Raw genomic sequence first — 16173 nt, 5'->3', positions numbered from 1 at the left:
TCTTGGTATATACCTGGCTCAGGCTTCTAAAGCTACTTGTGCTGGCGCTGCGAGCCTGCAAACACAAGTACAGTATAGGTCACCAATTACCACGCCACTGTAGTTGGAAAAGTATAGATAAAGATATGGTATGACACTGACGACACTACGGATACGGTGTGTTGGTTAACGGTGCGGCGCACAAGTGTGATTCATATAAAAGGGATAGAAGTAATGCGTTTCGTAAATGTCAGATAGAACGGAACTCGCGCTCGGTATGTGAATAACGTGTGCTGTAAGGAAAGTCTTTGTACACCTATTGCGTGACAAAAATCTATTTCAAGCTAGAAAAATAACAAAGTTCAAACTGACATCTGTAACTGACATCGACGACTCTTTCGAATAATAACATCGAAATCGCTAGATACTACACTTGAAGTCGAAAAAGTGTACGGTTTGAAAAAAAATTGCGATTATATGAAAAATTAAAAATACATTCCGTAAACAACGTATGCATATGAGTAGGTACAGATAATAATTATGATGTACATGTATATTTACATATCGAAAATATACGTACAACGCATTAGCAGTGCCATTGAGAGTTATGACAGCGTAGCGTGAGTTATTAGCGTGAGCTATGTGATTATCTTATCGTAATCTTTTACGAGTGATCATTTGCATGTACAATTAGCATTTGTCAAGAACTTAATTTGATATTTAAGTTGCGACACATCAAATTGTTAACTCGCAAATTACGTGTATCAATTAATCAGACTATTTTTTTCTAACAAGCGGATTGTTAGCTCTCGTAATTTCGTAAACATATTTCATATACATTTTGTCTATTTCCAAATTGCATAAAAAATTATGAATAATAAATCTAATGTAATGAATGTCGCTAAATAGAAACGAGAAAACTTTACAGTGTATAACGACGCGACGCAACAATAATTCCCTACGGTTTTAAAATGGAACAACATTTACAGCTAATGCGTACGCTGTCCGAGTAAAAATATAATTACATTCGCGAGAAACATCACGCGATGTATATTTGATATATTTACTATTGGACAAAGCTTTTTCCAAAGTTACGCTCGACTTAATTGATGATCGCCTTCGTTCCCGTCTATTGTAAGGAAAAAAAGAGACTATCAAATGGGAAAGCTGTCACGTCAGCCAGTCGTGACGGGTTTACCGAGCGAAGTGCGACGCATTGATCGAGCCCCGCTTTTATGTTTCGACGGAACTGTTTCTTTTCTGACACACCCGGCATGACCGTTTACGTCGCGTGCTAAATCGAGACCGACTACTTGTTAACGTGGGATCTACTTTACGTTCTCTCCACAATAGTGCTATGCCATTTCGCCACGAACGAGAGAGAATTTGACTGAATACCGCAATATTTATCGCACTCGTTTAATGATTCTCCATTGTAAAAGAACTAAGGATTTGCTATTCTCATTTTTCTGGATATTAAACCATAAAATAAATACACAAATATCGAGGTCATAATAATTGTTGATTCGAATTATAAACAATCAAGTTTGGAATGGTACGATTATTGATATAGTCCGCGCATTTAAACCTATAATTTTGCTTCATTTGTTATTTGTTTTCGATTTTCATAGCCCTGGTGATATCGATTTTTAATTTTCAGCTTTTTTTTTTCTTTCTTATGTATGACCACTATATATATACACGCAATGATTAGTTTATATAATAATATATGATGAATCATGTATTATATGCAAATTTAAGTGAATGTACAAGAATAATAAGATGAAATGGTTTCTGCAAAATTAATATAAAATTGATACATAAGAATAGATACAATTAATATCACACATATTAGCATCTATTTAAAAAATTTTTTTTAAATAAATTACAATAAATTATATTATTATATGATTGCAAGACATTTTTTATTTTTTTTATTTATGCTTGTGACAATATATGCACACTAAACATAATTTGAATATTATTTTGTTGTGTCAATTTATAAGGACGGATCTTGCGTCAGAAGGATATAAATGTAGGCCTCAAATTTTATTTCAAAAATATTTGGGACGAGGAAGGAAAAGAAAATAAAATTAGTAAATATTTTTTTCCATTGTTTTATAGATAACAATCAATTATTTATATTTTTAAATATATGCATACATATATAGTACCTATATAAAAGTATATCTTTTATTCTTTTTCTTCTCTTCAATTTTTCGTCTATTCTCATTTCGAGATATGGATAGGTATTCGATATAAAAGAATTTGAGTAAAAACTTTAACAATTAATTATTGTGCGCATAAAATACAATTATTTATGACTAATTCCACTATTATTAATCTGCGTTATTAAGGCGCGATATGACAAACCTTAGGTGCAAATAAACATTATGTTGTACATACAATGGCAGAGCATAAATATAACTGGACTCTGTCATTGCAATAAAAAAAGTTTTAAAATAATTTTAACAATTTTATTAGTATAATTTGGGTTTGAGGACTAAACTTAATTTAAAATATTCTAAAATTTTCGTGTTAGGTTATTACGGCTTAAACTCTAAGAAGATTACTTGGGATTTAATTAATCCCATCTTAATAATCGTGCTACGTTATTTTTGTGCTAAGTAAATTTTTATTTTAGTAATGCCGGTTTAATGATTAAAATAGAAATTAGATGGTCTTTTCCTGCCGAACCGTCGGTCGTGTCGGGTCCACGTCGCGTATCCGAGTGATCCGTGAATAATACCCTTGCAAAGAGAGTGAAAAGGTGCACGAGCAATGTCAAGCGGACATTGACACGCCAAAATTTAAAGTCATTAACGCGCACCTTTATCGCGAAGTCGTTGACTTACTCACGGCGACGATAGTTCCTTCAGATAGTAGGTACGTGAGGGAAACGACGCCAGAGAATACATAATAACGCTACCGGTGCGGTAGCTGATATCGCATGCGGATCACGTGAGATGTAAAGTAAACAGATCGTTTTTACTAAGGTAATTAATTTCGCGGAACAATCGTCGCGAAATACATATAGCGAAATACATATAGCGAACTTACCTCTATTTTGTCGAGCGTCGAAGCACGTGTTGGATTTTTTAGGTACGCGGGATTGTGATTGAGATATCGCGCAGTTTTTCAATTAAAAATTGATATTGCGAAGCTGATAAATGTTACGCAGACTTTAATTATCGGAGAAAAGAATTCGTGGTCGTTTAATAACACGTTATGCAACCGTGCATAAAAAGATTTATTCAAAATTCCTCGATATAAAGTATTAATTAATCTGAAAGGGTGGACTTACGTATAATACTTAATGACATTCTAAACTATATTGAAAAGTAGATATTATTTCTAAAAAGAAATAGATGTTACTTTAAATTAATACATGCTTTTCTACGATTTAATTGTCAATGGATTAGATATAAAATTATTTTAACAAATTGACAATGGACACAGTTAGAATCAGTATTTTTTTTGCAGGTGTAAGAATTTTGAAAGTGTATATTTAGGAATTTTCTTATATATAATGAAAATTTGTTGGAAGTCCAGCAAACGGTTAAGATAGAATTTGAATATTGCAAGGTTTCTAAGAGCCCAAAGCAATAATTAATGCAGAATATAAATGACACATAAATCTTTCCATCCATATAAATCGTTCTATAGATTCATCTTTATAGATCGAAATAAGATCTTGACGAAGAAAATCGAAAAATAAAATCACAGTTTTAATGCTCCGATCCTTCGCCTTCGTATAAGATAAATAGTCGATTACGCTGTCCGCATGAATTTATTGCAAATTCAAAGAAAAAGTTCAAGGAAAAATAAATACACATAATTCACAGTTGGAAGGGCGGCAGTGTGGTCTAGTGGTAGAGCGCCAGACTCGTAATCTGAGGAACCAGGTTCGAGTCCACTAGAGCCATGGAATGTTTTTCCGAAAGCTGCGCCCCTCCGTGCAAGATTCAGGCCCTTGTGCGGAGCAAACTGGGCTCCGTCTTTCGGAAAGAGACGTTAAGCCGTTGGTCCAAAGGGTTAAAGTGAGAGGGGAAGGATAGTATTGGTAGTAGATTGTGAACCCTACGGGGATATGCAATAATATTGCCAATTTAGCGTGAAAATTTAGCGAATTCACAGTTAGCATACGCATAAAGGAGAAGAAAAGAGTTTTCCGACGACGAAAAGTGCAATGATATCGGCCAAGGTTTACATACGCACGCACGTTGCTCTGAAGTTCCATCAAAATTGCATAACTTGTTCTGTCAACATTTTGAGACATTTTCCTGATATACGCTAGGATTGAATGATTTTGTAACATTCAACAGTAAAAGAATTAACCATTTTACGCGCAAATTTAAATGAATAATGTCAGAGTATCAATAAATATAGATGTGAATAGACTATGAAAAATTAACAATCAGTTATAACACATTTGACTATAATTGCTCAAACGTTTTTAATATGCATGTCATATTCTCATGTTGTTTTCCAGAGCGTTTCCTGATTAATTAATCTTATTTCTGTAGATCAATTAATCTTATTTCTGTAGAGTGCTTAACGAACAGACAAGGGATAATATCACATACACTATCGCATCGTTTACTTGTAATTATATAAGCATCACTTCTTACTCTACCTATAAAATATCTTTTATTTTATTTATTATTATTTTATGTATGTGCGTGTATTTTCATATGCACAACAGACAAAATTATATTTTAATTATATTTTATATCGTATATTTTATTTTAATATTGATAATAATTAATCTAAACCACATTTGTGTCCCCTTTGAAATGAAAAATGATCGCCAAATGGCGCCCAGATTGCTCGAGAATCGGTGATGCGAGTTAAATCGTTTTTCTTTCGATGTCTATGCGGTACCCACGAAATAAGAACCGCTGCGGCTTCCTTCGAAGCCTTTCCCTTCGCGCGTAAATCACGCGTCCCTGGTGAATTTCAGGCCGCTCGATTATGGAGCGCGATACATAAATGATGAAACAGAATCAGTCTGATATACATAATTTATATGCGGTTTTACCTTGCTTCTATTTCGCGGTGCGAAGTCCTCTTTGCTAGCTTTCCTGCGCTTGTCCTTGAGGATCATCCTCGCCGCGGCGAACGCCATCTTGTCGTCGGCGCACTTTCTCGACGGTCCCGGTGAAATAAGCGTAAACTCGTCGATTGGCTTAGCGACTAACGAGCTCTTTCGAACACAGTGTGACAGGAATCACCGATCCGACAGCGTATAACACGGGTAATATTCTTTTTATTGCTCTTATTGCTTGTCGATCGACACGCCCGCGTGCGCGCGCTTATAATTACGTATGCGTATCACAATATTTAAATATATTTCGCTCGTTTCGCCTGTATACTTGTGCGCTCGTGTGCATTTACCTGTGTACGTACGTACGTACGGTAATATATGCGAAGGCTATGCTACAACGTGGCGTCGTGATCACACCATTCGTTCTATCGCGACCCTTATCCTTTAATTACCGCCGCGTCGTATCGTAATCGTCGTCATCGTTCCCGTTCCCGTTCTCGCCGTCGTAGTCGTCAGAGTCGCCGTCGCAACCTTGTCTCTCGACCTCGATCTATTCCCTTTAACGTATCTCTATTCTCGGCAGGTATTCCCGCTTCCGGTATATTTCGTCTAAACCCAGTTCAGTTGACCCGAGACGACACGCAACGAACGCTGAACACTATCGATTACGTTCTAGACGCTTGGATGCGGACACAGCCAACGATTGTGAACTGCATCGTCGTAGTAGCCTGCGAGCCCGATGGTGCTCACTTCATCGCGACGGTCCGATCGGTAGTACCGGAAGCGTACCGGCGATGATCACCGGCGTCGTATTCCTGCCGGCGATTTCTCTCGGGTTTACTGCTCGACGGCGGAATTTCGCGAAAGCTCGTCGAGAACATTTGTCCCGCCGTAACGTGATGGATACGCGCCCCCGGATCGACACTGCCGTTTTCGTTTTCGTTTCCGTTCAATTCGGCTCCGTTCGGCTCGGTTCCGCTCCGCTCGCGAGGATGCGACGACGATTTCGCACGGTTCTGGTGTTCCTTGCGATTTCTCGCGATTATGGTGCGCCTTTGCGTCTTGCGTCGATCAGGCGATAGTTATCCTAATTACCATCGATCTAGAAAGAAAGAGATAAAGGAGTGGGTGGTTCGTAGCCTGCAATGCTTTCGCGCGCGGTCTACATCCTACACGCGAAACTCGCATAATTAATCGCGTTAGTGGCAACTCGTTTCCCGCGGAGGAGTCGATCGGAAGTTGATAGATCGATGGAAAGTGTTAAGAGGGATTCATATTTTCGGCATGAAATAAAGATATTATGGATCAGAGCCGTTAGCAATTAAAATTGTCTAGCTAATGCCATTTATAAGCACAAAAATATACTGAAATTCAGGAACATACGGATATTTAAAAAAATGAAATGAAATATTCTTCTGTAGATCAGGCGTAGAACAAAAGTCTTTAAATTCGCGTAAGAATTACGATAAATAAAGATAAACATTAAACAGAATAATAAATTTCTTTCGCCAGTATATAGAATAACAATTAAAATAATTTAAATCGACCTGACTGGCAATATAACGTCTTTCCGATATGAACATTGAAAAACTGTGAGCCAACTTGGTTTGTCGGATTCACACAGCACTTTTTTCTCGAAATTGATCTGAAAAAAGTGCTGTGTGAATCCGACAAACCAAGTTGGCTCACAATTTTTCAATGTTCATATCGGAAAGACGTTATATATATTGCTAGTCAGGTCGATTTAAATTACTTTAATTGATAAACATTAAACTTAATCGATAAATATTAAAACATTCTAACTTCATTATTTGTTAAAATTTTTAAAAATAAGTATTTAAAATTTTTTTAAGAATAGCTCCAAGTGCAAAATTGATGAATGAACAAAGTTTGAAGGACGTAAACTGAAAAAATTGGAGAACGAAAAACTCGCTTTCAATTTATTTCAATGGCAATATTATTTTAATATAGACTGTATAGAGATATCACTCTGATATTTGATCTCTGATTGTCACTCTGTGTATTTCATCTCTCTGCGAAGAGACTTGTATTCGCAATACAAAAATGCATGTTAAATCCTCGTCGACTCAAATGTTCCGCGAATGCATCATTCCGAGCGAAACTCGCGCGATGATGCATGCCGCGAAATTCCACGCTCATGCAACGCGATAATGCAACGTATCATGAAATCACTCCGCTTGTGTGCTTGCCACTGCTCGCACTTCGCTGTCGCCGTCGTTGTTCCGTTCGCACTCATGCGTTTCTCTACCCGCCTAGAGGAGAGAGAAAACCTTGAGAGCTCACGTGCACCCCTGTGTCGTTAATATTTCAGGGTTATCGGACAGCACGACGTCGCACTACCAGCAGCATGCATTTCGCGCGACCGACACGCGTTTATACCGCCGCAATGCTCCGATCGGAAAATCTCCGTCATGTATCCGTTGATCCATGACAAAGCCGGTTTGCTACGGCTGCGAACGGACGTTTAGTTAAGTATTTCATTACGCCTGACATGGACGGCTTTCCATGCAGGAGAGAAAACTAAGGGGCAAACTTTTAAAACTTTCTTTTCTGGGGAAAAGATATTTTGCGCTGTAAAAATAATTCACGAAACAGTAATGTATAATCTCCAATTTATGCGGAAATGTATTTGCATATTCGAGAAATGGATTTGAACTACAAAGCGTCCTAAATCCACTATCTCTCCATTTAATGGTACATTCTTTGAATTTAAAGTCGACCTTTTCTACGAGACTTTGAAATTGTCAGTATAAACTATCTTAAGGGCGTAATTAGATTTAAAATTATATTTCTGTAGAAGCAAATTTCATTTGAGATAAACTGAAAGATTTTTTGTTCTCCAACTTCTTCAGAGTCTACGTCCTTGAAACTTTGTTCGTCAATTCTGCGTTCGAAGCTTGAAGTTTCAAGGATATTTACTCTTGAAAATTTCAGCGAATAATGACGTCTCATTAAATTTGTGCTAATAAAAGAAATCGATTCTATATGTTTACATACGTCATTTAGCATACAGTAGAATTTGCATGCGCATGATATCGATAAAACGATGAATTTTTATTATATTGAGATTCGATTGAAATGAAGATAACGAAATTTCCAATCTAATTCAATTTATAAAATAAAGTTTATTGCTTCACTTGTATAAAGCTAGCGGAACGAGCGGTCGTTGTGAGATATATATATTGAAATAATCCAGAGAGATCTGAGCGTGTAAAAACAAAATGCTGAAACTGCGTATCCACGTTCGGACGCTGCACGCGGATTCCTGAAAATACGTATTTTCAACGTAATCGAATTTTCTCCATTGCCATGATATGCCAAGTACGTGAATTTTTCTGGATGGCAAGCTGTTGTCCTAAAAAGATAAGGAGAAATCCCACCGAGAGAATCGGAGAAGTTGAGACATCGCGGTACGATACCGAGGATACCGACGTTATAAGCATCAATAGACAGGAAATCATTTTACATATCCCCCTCCCCCCCCTCCTCTGCGAACGAACTTCTCGTCACTCTTGCAAATCGAAAACGTTCAATTCCTCGTGCTCCTCGACCCATCTTCGCTACTCTCGTGGGAACTTGGCGTACGAGTAGTATTGATCATCCCCAGGCTGCAGCCCCTTCTTCCCTTCCCGCCACCCCGGCCCCCGGCGTCCTCCGACCATCATTCCGCGTCCTCCGACCTCCGATCTCTGACCTCCGACCTCTGTACCTAAATCTAACTCTCCCTCCCCCCCCCTCTGCATCGCGCCCCTCTGTCCTTACCGCCGGGCTTTCGGCGTTGCGATATCACGTTTGATGCACTTTTTCATTGGAAATCTGCATCTCTCCATGTCGCTAAGTCAGAGTTTGGAAAGAGAGACGTATAAAAATTTTTTAAAACATACCAAATAGAATATTTTACAGTATTATTTACAATAGAAACAAATTTGCCTTACAACTCGACTTTGATTAAAATAAATCAATCGAAAATCAAATAGTCATTTTTGAACTTGATAATAGCTATTTATTACATCAAAAATCACAAAAAGATCGTAATATAATGATATTATTAGAACATTAAATGCAAGAAACTAATGTGCATTACCGGAACAATTCAAGAGATGGAAAGTTTCCAACGGTTAGCTATAATATTAATAATATAGCCTCTGTCGAGTGAATCGACTTTTTTCGGACGATTAGGTGGTACACAGACAAAGTCCACTATGTACCAAATTTACACCTGTTGCCGATAATATCCCACAAAGAAACTGCATTCCCATCATGACTTTTAGACGCGTTAGGTCGCTGATCACAGTTTAATATTGCGATCAGCAACGCATTATCTCGCACGGCGACTATCCCGTGACTCGAGCAACGCTTTACAGAATATTTACATCCAGGTGGAAAACAGAAATGTGCATGCGTATGCGCGCACGTAAGTGCGCGCGCACAATTATCCAGGTTCACGTCCTACTTACGATATCGAACTGCACGAGAGTTGGCCGGCCCGCAAAACGTTTCTGCCATTGACCGTTCACTCGCGATTACGAATTGCAATGCCCTACTATATTACTCCACATCACTGCCCTAGATAATATCAACCACGTCTCTCAATAGCATAAATTCTCTAATATTGTGTATATAACAAGTCTTTATTCTGAAATGTTTTTTAACATGGAGACACACAGCTATTTAAATTTATTAAATTTGATTATATTACGCTATTACATATTACATGGTACGAATATGTATACAAATAGTACCACAGATATGCCGTTCAGAAAAACAATTATCTGCTGTCTGATGTCTAACATCTAAAAATTGTGGTAAATTTATATAACTCAGAAATTACAAGTCTTGTAATGTCTCGTTCGTTAGGTATATATCTATGTACTAAATATTATACTAAAATCATAATTATTAGCTATTGTGAACAAAATAAGCTAATGCACAATGAAAAAATTGAGAAATCGATTGTTATTTAAAGTAAAACCATCATTATTTGTATCTATTATTATTCTCTTTCTTTAAATTGTTTTTTCAAAAATTATTTATTTTTCTCAAATTTGGAAGATATGAATATAAACGTCATTCGAGAAGAATACCAGGTACCTATTTTCGAGTCAATTCGCGATATTTTTCTTCTTGCAGTACGTGAAAAACGCGATAAATTTTCCACGAATACATGCGAATATTTGCAAGATTGATCGAATATTAAATGAAACTGCGGGCTCGAATTCTCGGATATAGAAAGTAGAATTTTGCTATTTGTCGCTTCAGTTAACCGCTGAAAAGTATACCGAGAAATTCCATTTATTTGCATGCCCTTTGAACGGATGTCTGTCAACGCGCATTTCTTTTCCCGGTCATTATTTCACCATTTATTCGTACGATAGATAGAAAACGGTCAACGTAAAATTTATCATTCACTGCAGCGACGTTGAGTATCGTTGTGATCAATCAGTGATTAATCGAATTGAAATTCGCATTATCGCATTCAGATTAAGAACTCGAATTATTTCCGCGATAGTACAAAAACGATATTATTTGTTATCGTGATACAGGCAAAAAACGATACATCAATTTAAAAAAAGAAAAAGACTATAAAATATCTTGACGGCACCAATGAACTGAGAGAAATACAAAAGGGCGTCCAATCGCTTGTAAAGCTGCTCATCAATAACGAACAACAAAATTCTCATTCAACAAAGCTCAATTATAAACTACGATTGTTTTTGAGTAAACGAATTAACGAACAGAATTTAAACAATAAAAAAGGTACGATACAACATATGTGGCTATTTAATCGTCATTAAAATACAAAAAAGCAATTTAAATCATTTTTGGTATAATAAAATATGTTACGTGATAAAACTGTATAATTTTAGTGATAAGAGAAATTATGTAATCGGAAATTCTTCCAAAAATATCCGCTGAACATTGAATATCTCGAACATATATATTTTCGTAATTATGTAATATAAATTATATTATTACGAAAATATGTTTAAGGTATACAATGTTTTCACAAAAGTTTTCTCTTTATTATTTTAGTTAACAGTTATAGTAGTAATGTATATTTTAGTTTATCTCTTCTGTTATTAATTCAAATATTAATTTTGTAGTTAAACGGCAGAAAATATAATTAAATTTTCGTTCATATTATATTATCAATTACTATCACCTAATAGTTTGCATCGACTAGAAACAATATTTTGTATAAAATTTAATTCATTTTGTGTGACAAAATGGCAGGAATTTAATGGTCGCGACAAATAAAAATTAGTTTTTCCATTGGTTGTTCACGCATTTCTAGAATTTTTAGATGTGGTACAATCGTATGTAATTTAGTTAATTACCATTTCGCTGTACGCGACGTGCATGTTATGTAATTCAGTTTAACGCTCTTTAACAACATGAAAGTTTCATATTTCGCGCTAGCCTTGAATTTTCATAGTTTTTACCCAAACAACGATGTTCGCAAGTAGTAAAGTTACTCGCAATATAGTAAAGTTCTCATTACGATAATGTAGCTTCTCTATTTTCGTGGTTTTATATATACGCTGTACGCCGGGAAACGCTCCAATTTATCGTCATTACTCTTGAATGAGCAAAAAACTAGATATTCCGAAAAATCAAAACTTACGCTCGTTAAAATCCTCAAAGCTCATTCTGAAATAAAAATCTCGTTACATTGATAATTTTCAGGTCACAATTAAGCGTGGATTTGAATGATAATGAAACATTAGTTTTTACTCGAAAGAGAATCACACGATCTTATTTAAAATACGTATATATCCGAAATATCATATATAAAGTTTTATCAATTATCCTATTAGAGTAATAAGACCTTGACTCTATAATTCTTAATTAACAAGCGTAATTATTTAATATGTATGATTAGATCGCAAAGGCAATTAATTAATAACCCAGACGACACGCAAATCGTTTCATCAAAATCACACATACACACGGCTAAGCAATTAAAAAAAAACATAATACAAAAAAGTTTGCTAGAAAATGCCATTGCTTATGTATTCTGTGCTCAATATATCTTATTTCTTCTTTTCTCTTTAAATTTGTATATATACAACATAATTTGTGTAAAATACAACAAAAATGAATATACTATAAAAAAGATCTATTGCGCGAAAATGTGCGTACGGCAAATTTCAAACATATAACTCTACCTTCATATTATATAAGAATTATGAATAGTGAATTTCTCTTTTAAGAGTCCCTCGTGAAAATATGAAACTAAACTCGTCTATACTTTATGAGCCGGCTATTATTCCAGAGTGCATCGTACGAATGCAAATTTTGCGGATATGTCTTGCTCGTTTCTATCCTAAGCATCGTATTTAACGACAATAATATCGTCTAATAGACCTTAAACTTTTTTTTCCAATTTGTATGAAATGTTTCCGTCATGAAACTCGAGATTCGCGAGCAGCATTATAATCTGCTAAGATAAATAAATATAGAATTATAGTTCTAAACACATTTGCATTATCATGAGTGGCATTTTGTTAATTTTTAAAATGTGTAATTAATAATAGAAAGTATTATCTCGAAGAAGATGCATCTTAGTTGCCTAAACTATCAAACCAACATTATCCGAAAACTAATCTTACATCGAGAAAACAACCACCGAAAAGACACAGAGAGAAATTATGAGCAATATGTAGTACTCAGATTAGTGAAAAAATGGTACCGTCTAGAGCAGTGTGAAATCTGTATGAAAATCTTGCAGAAGAATGATTTATCCCTTATTTAAAACATCATTCCTAGCGACAACACCTAGAATGAAAAGATACACATAATAGGGCAAGCGTGAAAAGGTGAAGAGGAAAGAGTAGTCAGAAGGAGAGACAGGAACGGACACCGTGCTCCTCACGAAACAACTCACTGACCACTCGGCGAAGGTACGCGATCGGCTCGTCCGGCGGAAACGAGTTGCCGGTCGCCGACGACCGTAAGAACACTCGCAATCCACGGATCTCCCGCGATCGTCCTCGAGGCGGGCCGACGACGGGGCTGGCGCCGTCGATGGTATTCGTGCCTGATAACCGCCATTTTTGAGGAAATCACAAATAATCGCCGGCGGACTCGGCGAACTCCGCGGCCGCGGTCCGGCGTCGCGGAAGCGAAAACCGTCGTCGTCGCGCCGTCGACGTTTCCCTGGCGTAATAATCGGATCGCCGCGAGGCGCGTCGCATCGCGTCGCGTCGCGTTGCGACGCGCGAGCAAACGTGCAATTGCAGCGAGTCATTCCATTCATAAACGATAACGATTACCGTGCGTCCTGCGAACTTACGTGCTCGTCGCTGAGCAAATGGTCTGTGACTGACACCCTCGATCCACCACGCGCCCTCGCGCAGCCAATGCTGCACGAATTCCAGGCGGTCGCTCGCGCGCAGGTCCATGCACCCGCACCCGCACCCGCACCCGCACCCGCACCCTCGCCCTCGCCCGCACTGTGCACCCGCATACGATAGTCCTTTCTTCGTTACTCCTGCCGATTCTTCGCTTCCCCTTTATATCTCTTTACTTCTTTCATTCCACAAGATTGGTACCGAGAGCCCTACATTTTTATCTCGTGCTAAACTTTTGCTCGTGTGGCCTATTTCGGTTTATACTACTAAAGCTCCGTTCTTTAATCTCTCGAGATCTTTAGATTTCCTTCCCTCACAAAATCGTAAATATTTATAATAAGATACGATACAATAAAATCGTCTCTCACAACATATCTAAATAAAATTTCCTTTTACCTCTGAAGAATTATTTATATATTTCTATCTCGGTGATTTATTTATTATTTGACGGATTGATACTAGAAAGACCTCCGTGGTATTTCAATATTTTTCTATTATCAGCTGCGTCTTTTCTTCCACGTCTTCTTCTCTGAGTACAATTTCTCAGCTACTTCGTCGTAAATCTTTTTCTTACTTTTTATGCAGCGAACCAGCGTCAATGTAATGGAACGCCTCTTGTTGTACTCCATCTTTCTATCGCATTTCGTAACATTCCTTCTTCATTAAGCTCTTTCTCCTTTATCTCTGTCTTTTTGAATTATGTTTCTCTTGTTCAGAGCTTCACGATCCTTTCAATAATTCAAACGATCCTTCATTTGAATTACATATAGATTTAAGTAGATGTAAAATTCTATTCGACAAGGATAGATTTTCCCTCAGTGCAATAATGCATCGCATAAATAATGAACGCGGACGAATGACGGCTAAAATGAATAGAACACGCGGGAAGAGAACGATTGTTCAAGAAAAATTGAAAACACCGATCGAGCGTCGAGCACAATGCGCTTTGTATCGCGGCGAGGTAAAGTTCCGAGGAGTTGCTACGGGCCTTTGTGAATCTTTCATTGTTAAGTATCGGCAGGTGTCCAACGAGTTATCGCGGCACACATTACGTAAATTACTTGCGAGAGTCTCTTCGCTTCCCCATTGTTCTCACAACCGCGTCTGAACGGCGCGATAAACGCGTTTCATCCCTATCAGATATTCTTATAGAAGTACACATCGTTCCGACGCGAATGACGTCGCCAATCGCTTTAGTAGCCGCGACAACTCGATAGTTGAGAAAATCCTCGACGCGAGAAGAAACGTATCGCGCTCTTGACATTTTGCTTTGCATAGTCGCTTTGTCTCCTTGCGATGTGCACCACTCGTTATCGAGTTTTTTCCCTATTCATTTCTCGCTTTGTGAAACGTTGACAAACCGTAAAAGAGCCATCGTCAGCTAAAATGGCTGAATAAAGCGAATCTCTTTTTCAGCTTGTTAGAATACATTACTCCGCTATCAATATAACGTAGAAATATTAATAAAGCAATATTTTAATTAATCACGCATCAAAAATTAGGAGAAGAGAAAATTATTTCTTTTTGTTTTTTATAATGTAAAGATTAAGTATATTTTGTATGTTGTAATTAACAAATACAATTTTTATAACTGCCGCGAATTGAAATCATAGTTAGTACAAAGATTTCTTATCTTCGGCGAGAGATACCATCCTACTTAAATAGCAAAGTAGTATAATACAACGTTAGACAGACGACGCCTGGCTTTACAGGCGGTTCGCTACTCAATCACTCGGCTCTATAAACGATTCGCGTTATACCCAATGATCAATATTTATCAATAAATCGCATTTTAAATATTATGTAGATAACGACGAGAGTAGCGACGACAACGACAATGATGAGAACAGTAATAAAAAATAATAATGGTGACAGATCAACAATAATGTAATATAACGAAATACTTATAACTAAGCGCAGTAGATCCATCGGGAAAGTATCCTAACGCCGCGTCATTATCAAGTAGTAAGTGTTTATCGATATCGTGATTGTAATTAGCGGTAAGCTCCCGTGCAATCTCCCGTCAAATCACTCGAAGCTGTTCAAAAGGTCGAGGCCGCAATGTGTAACTTATGAAATGCAATTACTGATCCATAGTCACGCTCGTCGATACGTAATCAGTCTGACAGAATGCATAATGCATAGTCGTGTCACGGGATCTAGCAAGTGTAAGGTCCAATGAATGAAGTTGTTATACCCACCTGGCGGTGTTTAACGAAAAGAAAGGGTTGCGGGCAACATCGAGCATTTCTAAGGGTGTTGGAAGCGGCGTCGAACACAAATAGACAGGCATAGACGGACAGGCGGAGGGTAATCACAGTCTTAAGTGCGCGTGTTACGTTCGCATAAGTAGTACGATAATAGCACAGCTCCGACATATATACCGGGTGGCGCGTACACGTCGGTAACCCGTTCACTCGAGCAGATCGTGCGTTCTCAACTGTACCGACTGGCGCGGTAGCACCCGGGGAGCTTCTCAGCATGTGGAACGACAGCACAGTAACGTCCGCGACAGAAGCTTTCAAGGGAAAAAAGCCACAACTTACCGACGGTGTGCGAAAGCTTCGCGCTGTGTGACACACTTACCTACAAAAGAAAGAAGAGGCACACATTAGAAAAAGGGGTTCTTAATTTTTTTCTCGATATCAATTGCGGCATGTAATTTAACAAGATCGAAGTCATCAGTGTTTTTCAAACGTATTGGGTTAGGAACATTTTGTTACATTAGAATTGTCTTAAAATTTTATTCTTTTCTTGTATGTGGAATAAATA

The 16173-nt window shown here is 37.4% G+C and overlaps 1 protein-coding gene across 6 annotated transcripts in view; it reads right to left on the bottom strand.

Annotated features, from left to right (window-relative positions):
- Positions 1-16173, bottom strand: part of LOC139813616 (neo-calmodulin) — a 46692-nt gene that overhangs the window by 24722 nt on the left and 5797 nt on the right. The window contains exons 1-3 of one of the 6 annotated variants that reach the window (XM_071779196.1): positions 13344-13405; positions 5021-6128; positions 14-55 (exon numbers count right to left, since the gene is read on the bottom strand). The exons of 1 other annotated variant lie outside the window; for it this stretch is intronic. In XM_071779196.1, the coding sequence (XP_071635297.1) occupies positions 14-55; positions 5021-5107 (129 nt within the window). In that variant the 5' untranslated portion in view covers positions 5108-6128; positions 13344-13405. Of the gene's footprint in view, positions 1-13; positions 56-5020; positions 6558-12939; positions 13064-13343; positions 13533-16173 lie in introns of those variants that run through there. 4 more of the 6 variants (XM_071779198.1, XM_071779197.1, XM_071779195.1 and 1 more) reach the window with 4 other exon arrangements.

The sequence above is a fragment of the Temnothorax longispinosus genome, chromosome 5, assembly GCF_030848805.1.
Source record: "Temnothorax longispinosus isolate EJ_2023e chromosome 5, Tlon_JGU_v1, whole genome shotgun sequence".
In the NCBI taxonomy this organism is placed as follows: Eukaryota; Metazoa; Arthropoda; class Insecta; order Hymenoptera; family Formicidae; genus Temnothorax; species Temnothorax longispinosus.
The sequence above is the reverse complement of the archived record's forward strand: the minus strand, read 5'-3'. Positions and strand labels throughout refer to the sequence as shown.